This window comes from Rhinolophus ferrumequinum, assembly GCF_004115265.2.
Source record: "Rhinolophus ferrumequinum isolate MPI-CBG mRhiFer1 chromosome 13 unlocalized genomic scaffold, mRhiFer1_v1.p Super_scaffold_3, whole genome shotgun sequence".
NCBI lineage: Eukaryota > Metazoa > Chordata > Mammalia > Chiroptera > Rhinolophidae > Rhinolophus > Rhinolophus ferrumequinum.
Genome location: NW_022680356.1, coordinates 2,853,810 through 2,872,062, shown reverse-complemented (window position 1 = coordinate 2,872,062; position 18,253 = coordinate 2,853,810). Strand labels below are relative to the sequence as shown.

The following is an 18,253-nucleotide window of genomic DNA, read 5'->3' as shown; positions in this document are numbered from 1 at the left end:
CTCAGAAAGATGTAATCCTATCTGTGCCCCAGGGAAGCTAGTGTTTCCAGCGGGGCCCATCTGGACAATGTGCAGCCAGGAGAGGTCTGACCGCTGCACCTTGATGCCCATTAGTATTTAGAGGTGGGGGCCATGGAGGATGGAACAAAGAAGGCTGAGAAAGAACAGCAGTAAGGGAGGAGGACAAACAGGACAGTGCATTTTCTGCAAGTAAAAGAATGTCAAGGAATAACCAACTTTATCAAACGGTATAACAGGCCAAGTAAGAAAGAGACTAAGACTCGACCCCTGGAGAGAGCGAATTTTGGCGGAGAGGGGGCCTTGGACTGGAGTGTGTTCGAGAAGCCTAGGAGAACTGCGGATCTGGGGAAAGGAAATGCGTCAAACACTTGGGGAGGTGACTTCTAAAGAGGAGCCAAGGAATGAGGCTACTGAGGAAAGCCAGAGGCCAACGGGGGTCAAAAGGCCGTAATTCTTAACATGGGAGGAATAATACCATGTTTGTATGCTGAAGAGGAGGTCAGAGCAATGCAAGGTCAGGGTGTGGGAAGGGCCATCCACAGGGGTCTGGCATCACTAAGAATTAAAACAGAGCCAGTAACGGCAAGCCAGAAGCTTGATCGTCAAGGAATGTCAGAGGCGACCTGGGCTCAGTAGGTGATAGCCACAGGAGGTGGCTGTCTGATGACATGGGAAGAGGACAGGACAATGACGGAGAAGCAACAGAGAGGAGCAAGGAGGCCACCACCCAGCTCCAGGGCCACAGGGGATGGGAAAGTAACCAAGGCGAGAGAGAGAGCCCAGACGAGCAGGCAAAGGACACATCTGGGAGCACCTGAGTCTCTGGGGGTTTGCTGATGACTTCTGGTTCCAGAGGGCACGGCGGAGAAGTTCTGGGGTCAGGGAGGAAGGGAGGCGCCTCAGAGAGGAAGGTCAGAGCCACACGGGGAGGAGACAAGGGTCGGGTGGTGACTGATGCAAACAGGGCTGAAGGGCATGAGGAGACCCCTCCATCACAGTGCCCAGACAGAAGGAGAAGCTGCCCCTCCCTTACCCTTACCACGTCCCCGGGATGGCATACACAAGAGTTCTCCCTACTCTCAATCCCTCCACATGCTGTCTCCCAACTGTGCCTCATGCACTGCCAGTGGAACACCAGATCACAAGGGACGTGGTCAGCATGTCGGAATAAGAAAACACAGTGTGAGAAAACACGCTGCCTCAGATCCAGCTGCCTGACCTCTCAGAGGCCCTGACACCAAGCTTTCTCAGGTGTGATGTGAGAGCAGAAGCACTCACCTTGTATGAAAAGCACAGGGGCATTCCATAAATGTTCATTTCTGACTCGCAGTGTTTGTAATAAAGAGGAGGAGGAAGGTACCATGCACGGGGCAGCTCCGAGGGCCAGGCACGGTGCTCAGACATGCATTTTTTAATTTGGACTTTATACCACCCACATTACAGGCATGAGAGTGAGTCGACAGGTTAAATTATTTCCTTACTGTCCTAGCAACAGCATTCACTGCCAGGTCTTCTCACCCCAAGTCTGCTGCACTTCCCATCACATCACACTGCCTGGTACATAGTGAAGGCTGAGCCAATAGAGGAATAAATGGGGCAACGGGGCAACTCGAGTGGGTTTTTGAACATCAGGGCCAGCTTTGTACACAAGCAGCACCAGTAACTATGGGTGCGATTTCAGGGGTGCCCCGAAATATCAGGTTCCCAGACTTTGCCTGAAATTCCCCAATTAGCAATGCATTTTTGTCTCCTCCTCGCACCTGCTCACTTATCTTAGAATGCAACACAGCGAGGCCTTTTCAGCCATTTATTTTTCAGTGTAATGAGTTTCCTAGATCCGTACCTACTGTTCGGTTTTTAGAGTTACAACATTAGGGGTCCCTACCCAGTGGGAGTCTGGGGAAACCCTAAATAATACACTTATTTCACAGGCTGTTTCTCGCTAACTTACACACATCACAACTTTAGGCATAAATCCAGTTTCAGATATGTATCCCCAAATACTGAAAAGAAAGTTGTCCCTTTTTCACCAACATTTGTGAAAGAGGAGAGCTGTGCTTCTCAACATCTACCACATTGTTACTTGTTAGCACTAGAAACCTACAGTAAAATTCCCCATTTATAAGCCACATTCTTCAAACTCTCCCTGTAAAATTTCATTTAAAATGGGAAGAACAAGGAGATCAGTGTGGAAGACAGGCTGAGCGTCCCACTCTGTCACGAGCTCGCAATAAGCTATGTTCAAGTGGATAGGGAGTCCTATTTTTCAATATCCAAGGCCTAATGAATTTTAAACATGAAAATTTAGTTATGTATGACTTCCTGAACTAATAACATTTCTGAATAATACCAACAAAGTCAGAAAAGTGCTGGGGAGGAAACAAACGAGAGTTCCCTGTGCAACCCAGCCATTACTCCGTATCCTGCTTACATGCCAGGAAATGAGTCTTACATCGATTCTGCATTTTGCTAATTCAGTTTTTATATTTTCCTCCTTGAAGTTCACTGTCAACACACGGCAGTAAGAAGCTCTTGTAGCCCCAAAGGAAAGCTCTTCCCTGGAAGTCGGGGAGCCCTGTGGCCAGAAAGCCCAAGGAGTGTCAGGGACTGGGGCTTCACCTCTGAATTGACAGGCATCTCAGTGGTGACCTCGACATTGACTCAGAGCCTGGGGGCGTCTGAGAAGTGGCTGGTATTTGAGAAGGCCCTTCACACCCTCTCCCAGCGTCTCTGCCGCACTGCCCTATGGGCATATCTGCTCTGTTGCTGCCCCTTCACTACCTTCAAAAGAGCTTCCCTTCAGTTTTACAAATTTAGGATATTCATTTATCTCAATTTTCTGTCTCATATTGTAATACATTTTAGTCTTTCCATCATTCTAAACTTCTGAGTCTTCTGGGTCCTGTTCTTCACATGAGTGTTTCTCCAAGTGTGGCCCCTGGAGCGGCAGTTCTAGCATCGTCTGGGAACTGCTATAAACGCCAATTCTTGGCACCCCCCCCCACCCCCCATCAACTGACTTGTGCTCCAGTTTAGGGGCCACTGCCGTAGACCACCATCCTTCCACATGAGCCAGAGCTTCTCCTTTCGGACCCACTGGCACCATGGAACTACAGCTTCCAGAAGTTCTCAATGTACACACTCCAAGTACTGTAACCCCTTAGAGCAGGGGTGTCCAAACTGCGGCCCGCGGGCCAACTGCGGTCCGCAATCCATTGTTAATTGGCCCACAGCAAATTCCAAAAATATATTTAGTTTACTTAAATAAACCAGGTGAGGCATTACGTACTTCACCTCGAGTGAGTGGCCCACCTGTTTGTGTATTTTACCACATATGGCACTTGGTAAAAAACATTGAAAAAAGTTTGGACACCCCTGCTTTAGAGAATCCGATATTACATTTACTAAGAACCCACTAAATGCTGGCTGGTGGTCACTAGACTAACATATCTTTGATATGGTGACAATACAAGAGGACCCTACAAATGCCCGCTTTGGGCATATTCACCAGCAGTTGCTCTCTTCCATTCTTTTGTCACAATGTTGAATAATTCTGAGACTCATAATACCTGAATCTCTACAGGCCCAGCTCCTGGCTTGTGTACAATTACTGTATAATTTACTTATCTCTAGAAACTGTTTCCAGACTGAATCTCCACTCTCATCAGTACCATGTAGAGAAGTGCACGGTGGGAAGCAGAGAGCTTCTGTGTGGAAAGCCCAGATCCCCGCCATGCTGCCTTTAACCGTGGTCCTGCTGGTCTCTGGCAGGAGGGAGGCCTTACCACAGGGGACAGAGAAGGCCACGCCTACCGGGACGCTTCACATACCGCGCTGGTCCGCATCGACTCGTTTTCAGGCTTGGCTTTTATATCGACAACTCCATCGGAGTGGCGGAAGGAGCAGTCAGCGAGGACATCGTAAAATGACAGCCTCTGGGCTTTTAAGCCGTTTTTCTGTAGCCACTTCTTAGAGTCCCAGGTGTCTTCCGGATTTGACTCATTCTGGACAGAGAATGTTCCCAATTCTGTGTTTGCAATCACAGCTCATCAGCCATTCATACTATAAGCCATTCCTATTTCACCACCCCCCCTTTGATATTTACCAGGCTGGCACATGTTCTCTGTTAGACTACATTCATTTTAAGAAGCATGCTTTCCAACACAGGACTGGCAAAGAATCAGCTCACAAGACTAGAAGGCAGGAACCTGCTGCTGTCCAGCTCACTGCCTCCGCTACATAAGGTGACTGGCCCCATGCATAGGTGGATATGGCAGACCGACCAAGGTTGTGTGTCGGGAGAGCATTGAACTTGGGGTAGGAGGCTCTGAGTTCAAGTCCTGCCTCCATCACTTCCCAGCTTGGAAGTGATGGCAAGTTGCTCAAACTTGGGCGAGTCACTCCACTTAACCTCTCTGAACTTCAGCGGAATTCTTCACCTGCAGATAGCATCTGTTTGGCCTTCCTAGGTGTGTTGAAGTGATTCAAGGAGAAAAGTCATGTGGAAGTGCTCTGTAACAAGGGGGAGGACACGTAAGGGTGTGTAACCTGCACGGAAGTGGAAGTGGCCAACCCCAGAAGGCTGGCGGGCTGCCGCCTCCCACAGGAGCTCCCCAGTGAACTTGGTGGATTTATCCTGACTCAGAGCCTGGCCCCCAACTTGCCAGCTCAGAAACTTCGTATGTCAGTTCTGGCACCTGGAGCTGACTTATGCAGCTCACCTTAGTCAGGCTGACAGGAAAAAGTATAACCCAGAGGTCGATTGCCCAAAGAGCCCCAACCTTCCACACATTCCCTCGGTGTTTTCCAAAGGCTTCCTATACTCTCTAAGTGGGAGGCGGTGTTATGCTCCATAAGCAGAAAAACCACGTGAGCCAGCCATCATCCAGGTAGCAAAGTATTTATCTGGGTGGCTCAAAAGCCCTACTGTCCCCTAAGGGGGGCTGGGGTATCTGGGGTGCCCCAGAGGAGCTGCTGCCCTGGCCTGGGACAGCTGACTGTGCACCCTTTCTCCGGCCCCGCACAGCAGTAACACACAGCCAGAGGGAGACTAACCACACTGGGAGCATTCACAGAACCTGGGAATCAGCAGATATTACAAACCAGGGCTTCTTTATTACAGTGAGTGGACTGGTAAACACTTCCCTGCATTCCACCGGGAGGCGGGCAGGAAGGACCCTGAGCTTTTAGTCCCATTGGGACCAGCGAGCACTAGGAGGACCAGGAGGGTGCTGGGCAGGGCTTTATAGAGTGTCCGCAGAGTATTAGGTCCACCGGCCCCACACAGCTTATGTCCACTTAGACCTAACCCTGCACACTGAAACTCTCTGAGCAGTTTTTAAAATACTGACGCCTGCACCCTGCCCATTAGACTCTGTTTTAATTGGTCTGGACACGGATTTTTCAAAGCTCCCCAATGACTGTACTATGCAGCCAAGCTTTGCACTTGGGGTACGATGGAAAGAGCTTTCTATATTATAAGTTGGTGACCCCATCAGTTATGCTTCCACCAGACACAGATTCAAGTCACATTACACTTTTAACTAAAAGGTAGCACTCACTACTAGGGAAATGAAAATATTATCCACAGCCACTCATTACTATATTTAAGGGGATATATAATTAGAATAAGATTTGAAGATATAAAATACTTTGGAGCCAACTGTTTCTCAATAATACCTAAAGGATCTGTCTATCAATCCTTTCTGTGAGCTATGTCCTCGAATTTTAATAGAACACTTTTTAAATAATGTCCTCTGACACCTACTGGAGCTGGAACATCTCAAAGGACCGTGTGAATCTTAAACCCATCTGGCACCAAAAGCCCCTTTGGGCACCATCACCAATGCCAGCAGTCAGTTTGGACACGAGTCACAGTGTCCTCTCACCCTGCACAAGATGCTCCGATCAGAGGCTTCCCGTAGCTTCTGGTCCCCAGGTTCCCTGCATGGCCGCCTTCATCACAGGGAAGCAGGACAGAGAGAATAAAGCTTTTTTCTCAGTGGTATCTACCTTGTGAGAAATCCCTAGGTGGCTGTTTTGCCTCAATTATTGTTACCTATCTTCTGAGCCTCTGTCTCCTCTGTATTCCTATTTTCTTATTCACCTCCCTTCTTCTGATCAATAGCAATAAAATTTTCATTCAATTATTGCCAAAGCAACACGCACACTGTCACAACCTTCTGCTCTGTTTCTAGTTGCCTTCTTTTAAAACAGTAAGGCCCTTTATCGGTGATAAATTCCAGCTTACCAGAAAATAATTTCCTAAAAACACATCACATCAAACTAAGTTTAACAAGGGATTTTAATGAGCCAGAGACTAACTTCTGACTCCTAGCTTCACCCAGGACCAGGCGGTGTGGTCACTTTTAGGGCATGAGTCAGGCTTCCAATTATACTCCAAAAAGGGGATTGGGAGGAAGACCCCAAAGCAACTTGAACTTCATATAGTAAAGAAAGAGCAGTCAAACAGCAAAAACAGCCCAGGTGCTCCCAAGCTGAAGAAACGTGAGAGGGGGAAATCTTCTCACTTTCGGTGCGAATTATACCAGTTAGTGGTGGCCCTCATTTTGCCTAGCAGGGTGCGGGGAGGGCCTGATGCAGTCATACAGTCCCTTGTTAAGGGATCCTTTCTATCCCCTGCAGTTACCTCAGTAAGAGTGTCCCACAAATTCTCGCCTACAGAGCCTAGGATGATCCCTCCATTTATTGTGAGCTCACAGCTCATCCTGGCTCCACTGCTTTCCTTTCCCAGGTGACACATTGCTCAGAAGTTTCTGCCAGTTACGGTGGGAGAAGCACACGGAAGATCACATCTAGTCCATGGAAGCAATTGGCCTGGTCTTCTCCGGCCTACTTATCAACCTCAGAACATGTTTTAACGCGTAAGAGTGACTGGCCGATGCTTTAAAACATCACTGCTGTAGCCAGGCCACAGCAAAATGACAAATCGGGCCCAGAATCTCAGTGTCCGCTCCGCCCCTGAGGCACAGTTCCCAAGCATTTTCCAGCCACAATGGGTTCAACACCAGCACAATGGGTTCAAATGCCTGCCTCACGAAGAGGCTTCATCTCACGTGTCTACTTGGCCAGGCCACACTACCCAGGTACTTGGTCAAACATCATTCTAGATGTTTCTGTGAGGGTATTTTTTGGAGGAAATTAACATTCAAGTCAGTAGACGTTGAGTAAAGCAGATACTCCCCCTTACCATGAGTGGGCCCCCTCCATTCAGTTGACGGTCCTAAGAGAAAAAAGACTGACATGACATCTCCCGAGGAAGAGGGGACTCTGGCAGCAGACGGCCCTCAGACACTCTGCCCTGGCTGTCCAGCCTGAGGCCTGCTCTGCTCGTTCTGGACTCGCCAGTCCTCAGGTTCACGTCAACCAATTCCCTCTCTCTGCAGACACACACACGTGCACACACGCACGCACGTGCCTGCGCACGCACACACACTCACAAATATCCTGTTGGTTATGTTTCTCTGAAGACCCCCACTAATACACCCTCCTCCTCCACCAAAAGTCACCTGTGCAGCTCCTCATTCCTGCCACCAGGTCCATGTCACTTTCACGGGAACCATCAGCTAATGAATACACTAGAGCTCTAAATCTGGAACCAACCTCAGAGAGCTCCAAGGTCAACGTTTGCACACTGTGTTCCGCGAACATACTTCTAATGCATATTAGTGGATATTACTCAGAAAGAGGGAAAAAGTTTGGGGAGCTTAAAGGTAAACAGTTTTAAGACTCTTTGTCACATGCCTATTAAACCTCTGTGGGACCCGTCGGTGGGCTCACCAGCAGCAGAGGTGTGAAGAGTATTTTCTAAAGCTAGTCAGTTCCAGACCCTTTGTGCACAGAACATTTGGGAGGGCTTAGATTTGATAGATGACAGTGTGGTACACACTGCCCAACATTTCTGTGATCACAGGAGACATGAGACGCTAGACCCATCCTTGGCTGCCATGTGGCAAGTGGCACAGCAGGAAATGCATGCTGTGTATTAGTTGAAAAGGAAAGGTTCAGAAGAAGGAGGTCATGTCCAACAGGAAGAAAGAAAAAAAGGTATTACTTTACAAGTAGTCAGGAAGAATGTTTAAACAACAACACATGCAACTGGCCACAGAGAAATAAGGAGTGATAGTCAGGTTTGTGACAAACCTGCAAGAAGGCTGAGAGAAAACCACTGGGAAAGAATGTCGCAAGCCACATTTAACGTCTACATCTAAAATGACATTTAAACTAAAAAGTGTTGAGGATCAGTGATGTAGGCAACAGATTATTCCTTAGGCAACAATTTCCTTAAAATACTGTGACTTAGCAAGGCCAACACAGATTAATTCAAGTTGTTTGGAATCGAGTGGACAAATCAAGATTAAGGATTGAGGGAAGAATTAATGGAGTATGGGAACTTTAGGTTAAGAACCTGAAATTCATGCAGTACAGAGAACGGGAATTCTGAAACAGTGGGAATACTAGAATTAAACCAAGACAGACATCTGAATCTGTTCCCTTCAGAAATTAAACTATTGCCACTTTTTTTGACTTTGCATCACCACTGCCAACATTTTTTTCATGGATTCTTTTTAAAAAATTGAGATATAATTCATATACTATAAAATTCACCCTTTCAAAATAGACAATTCAGTGGGTTTTAGTTTATTTACACAGTTGTGCAAACATCACCACTATTTAATTCCAGCCTACTTTCATCACCCCAAAATGAAACCTTGCACTCATCAGAAATCACTCCCCATTTACTTACCCCTCTTTCCCGCCGCGTCCCCACCCCCAATTTAGTCTATGGATCTGCCTGTTCTGGACACTCATGTAAATGAAATCATACAAATCGTGTCCTTTTGTGTCTGGCTTCTTTCATTCAGCATAATGTTTTCGAAGTTAATCCACAATGTAGCATGTAACAGTACCAAATCACTTATTATTAGAGATTGTTTTACTTCTTCCTTTCCCATTAGGAGACCTTTATTACTTTTCCTTGCCTAATTGTGTTGGCTAGAACCTCCAGGACAACGTTACTGGAGTATTCCTTTGTGTAGGTCCATATTTCCCTTCATTTTTCCTTATAAAAGTATCATTTTCTTCCTGCCTAAGGGAGTTCTTCTAACATTTTCTGCAGAGCAAATGTTCTGATAATAAATTCTTTCAGTTTTTGTATGTCTGGAAATGTCTTTGTCTTTGTTTTTGAAATATATTTTCATGGAGCATAGAATTCTAGATTGAAAATTTAAGGTACTGAATGGAATAAAAAAGGCATCGCTCCACTGTCTTTTCACTTGTAACAAGAAATGTGCTGTCATGCTCATCCTTGTTCCTTCGTACATAACGTGCTTTTTCCCTCTGGTTGCTTTTAAGATTTCTTCTCTATTATTAGTTTTGAGCAAGTGGATGATGATGTCCCTTGGTGTAGTTTCTTTCATTTTCCTGCCATTCATGAATGTCTCATATCTCTAGGTAGTACCTTTCATCAAATTTGGAAAATTTTCAGTCTTTATTTCTTCAAATGTTTTATTCTGTTCCCATTCTCGCTTCTCCTTGGGAATTCCATCTACATGCACATATACAGAGGGTGCCAAAAATATGTATACACATTTTAAGAAAGGAAATACCTGTATTAAAATTGTAATAATATATACCAATAACAAAAGATGAATACAAGTCATGCATATACATTTTTTTGGCACTCCCAGTATTTGGCAACTTGAAATTGTGCCACAGCTCACCGATACTCTGTTTGTTATTATTTGTTTTTTATTTTTTTGGTTTTTTATTACTATATTTTTCTCTGTGTGTCTCATTTTGGATAGTTTCTATTGCTGTGTCTTCATGTTCACTAATCGTTTATTCCTGCAGTGTCTAACTGCCATTGATCCCATTCAGCATGTTTTCATCTAAAAGCTTTCATCTCTAAAAGTTCAATGTATGTTTTTTTATATCTTCCCTGTCTTTACTTAACTTTTTGAACATATGAAATACAATTATAACAGCTGTTTGAATGTCTTTTTCTGCCAATCCTAATGTCTGTATCAGTTCACAGTCAGTTTGATTGAGTTATTATTAAGGGGAGCATTTCCTACTTCCTTTCACGCCTAGTAATCTTTGATTGGATGCCAATCATCGTGAATTTTACTTTTTTGGGCACTGGATGTTTCTGTAGTTTTTAAAGCTCCCTGAGCTTTGTTCTGCGATGCAGGTAAGTTACCTACGAAGAGTTCTTTCATGTCTTGCTTTGATGATTTCTTAGGAGAGCCCAGACAGAGCTCAGTTTAAGGCTTGTCAGTCCCCATTACTGAGGCAACACCTTCCCAAGTTGTCTACCTGGTACCCCATGAGTTATACACTTTCCCATTAGGGCTGGTGAGAACAGGTTGTGTGTGAGCTCCACGCCCTTTCTTTCTAATCCTTTCCAGTGGATCTTTCCCAGCCTCCGGTGATTTCCTCACATGAATGAGCTGATCAGCACTGAGCTGAATCCTCACAGGGAGCTTGCAGATTTCCATAATTCTCTCTCTGTGCACCTCTCTCCTCTCTGGTACGTTGTCCTGTGAAGTCTAGATGTCTTGGTCTCCCTGAACTCTTCACTTTGGCTCCCAAACTTTGGGAGTTTGCTGTGCTCCACCTGAGATACTTGTTCCCACGCCATGGTCTGGAAATCCTCTCGAAGCACTAAGCTGGAATAATCCAGAGCTCACCCTGAATTCTTCCTGTATCTGAGGGATAACTGGCCTTTATGGCATGGTGTCCAATGTCTTTAAATACCATGGTTTCATATACAAATTCTGACAATTAAGTTCACGAACTCATCCTAGAAAAAGTACTACATCCCTCATTGCTGAATATCACTATGGTCACCTTCGAAATATGCCCCTTGGGAAGCTATGCACCAACGCCAGTGCCTAGTCCACACTTCAAAGCAATTTTGGAACTCTTTTTCTAGAATGGCCATCAGAGCTGTTGTCGTATTACCCTTGATGTTCTGAATGTCATCAACATGTCTTCCTTTCAGTATTTCCTTTATCTTTGGGTAAAGAAAGAAATCACTGGGGGCCAGATCAGGTGAGTAGAGAGGGTGTTCCAATACAGTTATTTGTTTACTGGCTAAAAACTCCCTCACAGACAGTGCTGTGTGAGTTGGTGCATTGTCGTGATGAACTGTTGGCGAAAAGTTCAGATCGTTTTCGTCTAACTTTTTCACGCAGCCTGTTAAGTACTTCCAAATAGTAAACTTGGTTTGTAAATAGTAAACTGTTTGTCCAGTTGGTACAAATTCATAATGAATAATCCCTCTGGTATCAAAAAAAGGTCAGCAACATCGTTTTGACTCTTGATTTAGATGGAACTTTTTCGGTCTCGGAGAATTGACTGACTTCCATTGTGCACTTTGACGCTTTGTTTCAGGGTCCTATTGGTACACACATGTTTCATCACCAGTGATAACACGGCCCAAAACATCGTCTTGTCTCTCCAAAAGGTCTTGGCAAACTTTGACTCTCCTTTGCTTTTGCTCACTAGTGAGCTCCTTTGGGACCACTTTTGCACACACCTTTCTCATGCCAAGGTTTTCAGTTCAGATTTTCCTAACTGCCATGTTTCCTTGAAAATAAGACCTAGCCAGACCATCAGCTCTACTGCATCTTTTGGAGTAAAAATTAATATAAAACCCAGTCTTATTTTAATATAAGACTGGATTTTATAGAATATAATATGATATGATATAATATAATATAATACAATACTATATAATATAATACTGGGTCTCATTCATTTTTGCTCCAAATGACGCATTAGAGCTGATGGTCCAGCGAGGTCTTATTTTTGGAGAAACACTGTGTTTATCGATGTTCCTTGGTCTGCTACGCTTCTCACAGTCAGCCAACGATTTTGACACACAATTCAACGAATTTTTGCAACGTTTCATCAGTTATGCTCCCTTACTAGCCACCCTGAACTCTTCTCATCAGTGACGTGTTCTCTCCCCCCAGAAAAACATTTAACCCATTTATACACAGCTGTTTTCTTCATGGCATCAGCCCCATAAACTTGGACTAACATGTTCCTGATTTCACTTCCACTATGGCCAAGTTTAACAAGAAATTTAATGTTAGTTTGTTGCTCTAATTCAAGCTCAGACATTCTCCCGACAGCACACAAAAACACGCAATAACAATAATGAACGCCACTCAGCAAGACACCACCACACGTCGACATGAACACAGCTGTGAGACACCGATATACTGAGGTTATGAAATCTTCCCGAGCTGTTTGTACAGTGCGGCCAATGTAAGCACACGGTGGCAAGTTCGCGAACTTAATCGTCAACCTCGTATTTCTGTCAGTCCCCTCTTCCCCTCCCCAGCAAGGAATTCTCATGTCCTGCTCTTGGTAATAAAGAGAGGTCAAAATTACCAGTGGCCAGAGTGTCTGGCCTCACCATCTCATTCCAGGAATCAGTGGTCCCCCTGCTTCACTTTCATTCTCTCAGGATGATAAAGGACCGTCTGTGTTCTTGACTCTAAGCTCACACTGAGTGGGGTGTCACTAACAGCGAGCAGCTCCCCAGATAAGCCTGATCACCCCCATCCTTGGGAACCCCAGGGACCTGGTCCTGGCAAAGCACCTGCAGCTGCTGCTTCTCGGGCCCCGTCAAGACACCTGGTCACAGGACAAAGTAACTGTCACCAGGAATGCATCGAGTTGCACAGGGCAAGCTCATCCAGGCCTTCAACCTCTTCCCCCTACCTGTGTCCCCTTCCTCATTCCTCCTCTTCAGCTGCATCACTGTCCCCAGTTAGCCTGGCCTCCTGGCTCTCCTCCCACACTGACACCTCTGCAATACAGGCAGGGGACCGGAAGGCAATATAACCAGGCAGAGGTTCCCAAACTTTGTTGCACATTAGGGTGGCCTGCGGAGCTTTCCAAAATCCCAGTGTCCAGATTGTACCCATGTGGATCAAATCAGAATGTCAGGGGTGGGTGTCAGACATCAGTATTTTTACTGGTGGACAAGGTTTGAATCCCAGCTTCATCATTTCTAGTTGTGTGGCCTTGGGTAACCTCAAGGGTTACTTAACCTTAAGTGAAAATAATAGTAGCACCTATTTTATAAGGTTGTGGGAAGGATTAATTTAGTTAATACTTGTGAAGAGCTCAGAACAGTGCCTGATATGTTAGGTATGCACTGTAAGTACTAGCTGCTCTTATTACCAGTGGGGTCCTAAATGAAAAAGTGTTTTACAGAGGAAATCCTTTACTCGTTCACGCTCTCAGGCAGGAGTCAGTACACTAACTCCCCTAACTGTGAAGGGGAAAGAGTGAGCTAACATTTACCAAAGACCCACTGGGTGGGAAGCATGCATTATGTTACTGAGTCTTTACTGTAATTCCTAGAGACTAACATTATCATAATCATCTTACAGAAGAATACACTAAAGCTTAAAGACGTGGACTCAGGTTAACCTAGTGATGGAGATGAATTTACAGGTCTTTCTCACACCAAACGCAGGCTCCTCCGGACGCTCTTCTCAACTAGACCTTGATCTTTGAACTTCCCTGTTGGTCTTTGCACCCCCCAATTTTAGCAAACATCCTGCTCCATCAGTTTAGCCAGAATGCCCTGGATATCTGATCAAATTCCTCACCCCTTCCCCAGTGACATCTGACCACCCAGCCTGCCTCCAGCAAGCATCCTGTCAAGTCAGTTTAGCCAGAAAACCCCCACCCCTGATGTTTCCTCTCATTTTCCATCCACCAATCGCCCACCCTGCTCCTTGGCCATAAATCTCCACTTTTCCATGTTGTGTCCATAACTGAGCCCAGTTTGTACCAACGTCTCTTCTCTCTATTGCAATAGTTCCTGCATAGAAATTGTTTTTACTCTTTACTGTCCAGCTCTGGTTGTGCTTTAACAATCTACATACATACACACACACACACACACACACACACACACACACACACACAGTTCTGGGTGCTCTGCTCAGGTTGGCTTAAGGAGCTCTGCTTGGTAAAGACATGGAAACAGCTCCCACCCCCAATCAGCAACAGATATGACTTGCATACTAGTGACCAAAAGCAGCACCCACCACGGTCCGTTGTGGCCACAGTGGCCTTGGCCACCAGCCTCTGGATCTGGGCCAGCGTGCTGCAGGCTTCCTCCATCTCCCTCCAGACGAGAAACACATCCTCTCGGACCTCAGCTCCTGGGAGGGAAACACATATGAGCAGGCGGCCATGGCAAGCCTGAGAACTCTCCAGTAGTCCTGGCAGGCCTGGCACACCCCAGCTGAGTTTCTAGAACATTTCTTAACATCAAATTCCACTCTTCTCTCTAACCTCTGAGAATCAGAACTGAAATCCCTAAGGAAGTGCTGTCATCTCAGGAAATCATAAATGCACAGTTTAGGATGCAATCAATCCTTATAAAGTAAATATCTGCAGCAACCAGAATGTTTTAAGATGAATTATTGATAATACTCAAATAAGATAAAGAATAAAAAAAATATTCAAAAGCATCCAATAAGAGCAGGGCGGCCGCCGTGAGGGGCGCGAGGACCCTCAGGCTGTGCCTTTTCTTTCAAAGCGCCCATAAGCTTTTATTGCCCCTCAGGCAATCTCGAGTCTGGCCTCCCTCGCTGGACATCTGCTGTCTCGGCTCAGGGCTAACTTGGGCTGCAGGAATTTTCCAATGATAAGGCTCAATTAACAAAGACATTTATGTCACTCTCACAATCCATCAAAGTTCATCTGATGTAGGAGGTCCACGCTGTGCTCTACACAGGTTCACCCAGGTCCAGGCTCTAACAGATTAGCTATCAGTTTCCAGAGGTTATGGAGGGTGTCCGAGCAGGAAGGAAATCGGCGAGACTACTTTATAAAAGTGAAGCAGGAGGGGGCCTGTGGTGACTAGTGTCAATATCCTGGTTATTACGTTGTCCTATAATTTTGCCAGGTGTTACTATGGGGGAACCTGGGTAAAGGGCGTGTGGGTGTCTCTGTATCACTTCTTACAACAGTATGTGACCTACAATGACCTCTGCACCCATCTGCCAGAGCCCACTGTACACACAAGGCCAGTGGTGCCTCCAAGAGGCCACCATGAGTGCAGGATGCCACCTACCCATTTTCAGCGGCATCTGTGGGCCCAGCCACCTGCCTCACGGCCTCACGGGGGCTCCGGGGAAGCCCCTGCGCTGGGGATGCTTCTAAGGTAGTTGCACAGACAAGAATTTAGCAGATGTGTTCTCTAGTTTTAAAAACACCATTCCAGTAAAAAGCTTATTTGAAACAAAAACACAACTCTGTTTCACAAACTACATAGTCGGCTCAGGGGACACTGACGTTTCCACTGAAGTAAGCCTAGTCCCAGTTCTCTAGTGACAAAAACCTCCTGGGGCACTTGCTATGTGCCTGGCTTTCCACATGGACCTTTCTAAACATTTTCTCCTTCTCTTCACCACAACTATACAGGAAAATTCTACTCTTGTGCTCATCTTACAGGTGCGTAAACTGAGGCAGAACAAGTTGTCCAAGATCACAGTGAGAGGCAGCACAGAGTCAAACCCAGGCAGGCATGACTGCACCAATGCAGTGGCCCTGCCAGTGGCCCTGAGACGGGGTGGATGGTTACAGAGGGGCCCTGCAGCCCACCCCCAGCAGCTGAGGAGACCCCACTTACCACGCCTGTCTACATAATAGTCCACAGACGCCTGAGATCACACAGCCACAAAGAATGATAGACCACTATCTGGTCTACGAGTCACCCCAGGAGATTCATCCGCCAGGGCAAAGGGCTGACCCTAAGCCACCAGGACAGACTAGGGCAGACCAGAGTCAATGTTTCTGACTTTAAAAAAGTAGTCAAAGAGGGCAGGGCAGAAGTGAAGGGACAGCAGAGCTCTGGCCCTCTGGAAGTCGGGCAGATCCAGTGAGGGAGAATTAATAGCTGTGTTTGTAAAGAAGCAAGTGACAAGCCCTGACAGAGATGGATGGCCACGACGGCCTTGCAGCTATCAGCAGCCCCAGGGGTGAAATGTGATGTGTGCCCAGCTCCAAGCTGGAACTCCAGATACAGCCATCTCTTGCCAGATGCAAACCTTACGCCTGTGATGCAAACCTTTCTGGCTCCTGTGAAAGCAAGACTGACTTCCAGCTGCTGCTTGGGCATGGAGGTGTTAAGTAGCAAGATTCTCTCTTTAAAAGTTTCAAATGCGTCAGGGCTCTCCATTTGAGCAGACATGTCAATTATATATTAAGGGGGAGCGACCGCAGGTCAGCCTCCAAGGAAAAACTTCCAAGAAAATACAGCTGCCTCTTGATCCAGGGAGACCAAATGTGTGGAAGGGCAGCAGTGACAGGAGACAGGCTCTCCTGTGCAAGCAGGAATGAGGGCTAGCACCACACTGGTTTAGTCATTGTAATTAGGCAGCTACGGTGCCTACACGGGATCAGGAAACACAACTAAAACTATCCGCTTAACTAGGTTTGCTTTAAAAAACAAAACGAAACCAGCTAGTGAATAAGAAAAACCACAGGGCAGTAAGAAGCATAACTTAGAACGCAGAGGTTTTATTTTGAGTGACTCCACAGGCTGTGTGGGAGGGCTGCCATTTTCATCAGGGTCCCTTCTAAGGCACTTAGCTGGGATATGTGACAGCTGCAGCCCAGGGAGGCAGCCCCACTGGAAACAGAAGAGGAGGGAGGATGGGGAGCAGGAAGCCCAGGCTTCAGAGAGCTCTGTGAATCTGAAATTCTCCAGGCGCAACCAGAGAGGAGACAAAACCACAACGAAGCCTTAAGGGTCTCCACAATCAGGGGCTCAGCCAACCATGGCCTGCTGTGCCCAGAAGCAGGATACAGTCCCTCCTGGAGACAGCCGGACCTAAAAGACCCTCCGACCCAATGGCCCCTCCTGCACCGACCCCTGACATGCTCCAATGCCCAGGTCACGACCTGAAGGCTCACAGAAGGCTGACGCCAGCTGCTCTTTTTCATTTGCACCTAGTATTGACTTCTCAGACTGGCTACTTTAACAAATGAAATGAGCTCAGATACGTTTTGTGTGTCAGAGGAAAAGCCCTGAGTACCTGCCGCAAAACACACCTCCGGGTCTCACCTTCAGAATCAAGTCCAGCTGTCACAGTCCAGTTCCTTAATCCATTCACTTAGCATGTTTGTTGAGCATCCACTATGTGGTGGGTGGGCGCAGCCTATGCCGAGGACAGCGGTGAACTCGGAAGGCCCTGTGCCCTGGGCTGGCGCTCAAGTCCAGGGTTCAAGGCCCCGTACGACGCCCTCTAATCAACCTGCTCAGAGCACCGCCCTGGCAGCCCACTCAGGCCCCGCTCCCCCCCCACCCTATCAGGGGGCTCACAGCCTCCCACTGCACTCACCGAGCCCCCCCTTCATTCAAGGCACAATCCTGACCCCCCATCAAGTGTGGCCCAGCCACCCCAGAAGCTGTGACTGCTTCTTGCTCCTCCTCCGCCCCTGGAACGCACTAGCCAGAGCCACTGTTCTCAGTCCTCTGCTGCCAGCCATAGATGGGCCCGTGGTATATGCCATTCCTGGCCACCTGTCACTCTAACCTCCAGCTCCAAAGCGCACAGACGCATCAGCCAGCGATGAATTAGTGTACGCATGACTTGGACTCCAATTTGACTTAAGTCAATCCTTCCTAATGTAACGGTGACCCTCTCTCTTCGATTTTTGAAATTTAAATCTCTGATGTAATTTGATTTGGCAGTGGTTTGGCTTGGGATTTTTTCAAAGTATTTTTTTCCTTTCTTTGCTTCTCTCCCCTCCCACCAAGCCTCGAAAACTCTGTTTACTGTGCATTTACTATGCACACCAGTTTCAATGGTTCTGTTTACTTCGGACCAGTGTGCACACCTGGCCCAGTAACTTGGGAGGGGTTTATGCATCTGTATGGGGTTCATTCCTGACCGTGGGGCAGACCAGCCTCTGGGAAGCGCTTTTTCCTGAGGTTGCCTGGCCGGCCAGCTTCTCCTTCCTTTGTTCTGTCCTCCTTGCAAGTCTCTAAAACCTTTGGCAGTATTAAGAGAAGGAAGGCAGTCTTTGTGACAGGGAGTCCACTGTCATTCCTTAAAGCTGGCATTTTGGAATAAAACCTCTTTTCTTTCCACCAACCTCTCCTCTCGAGTTTTGGCTCATGCAGCGAGCAGCGGACCTTTTGCACGGTGACACTAACATGCAG

The 18,253-nt window shown here is 46.7% G+C and overlaps 1 protein-coding gene across 1 annotated transcript in view; it reads right to left on the bottom strand.

The window, feature by feature from the left end:
- VWA3B (von Willebrand factor A domain containing 3B) overlaps positions 1 to 18,253 on the bottom strand; it is a 149,644-nt gene that overhangs the window by 85,590 nt on the left and 45,801 nt on the right. Inside the window, exons 7-8 of the mRNA XM_033100927.1 lie at positions 14,124 to 14,240; positions 3,852 to 4,048 (exon numbers count right to left, since the gene is read on the bottom strand). Of these exons, the coding sequence (XP_032956818.1) occupies positions 3,852 to 4,048; positions 14,124 to 14,240 (314 nt within the window). The remainder of the gene's footprint in view (positions 1 to 3,851; positions 4,049 to 14,123; positions 14,241 to 18,253) is intronic.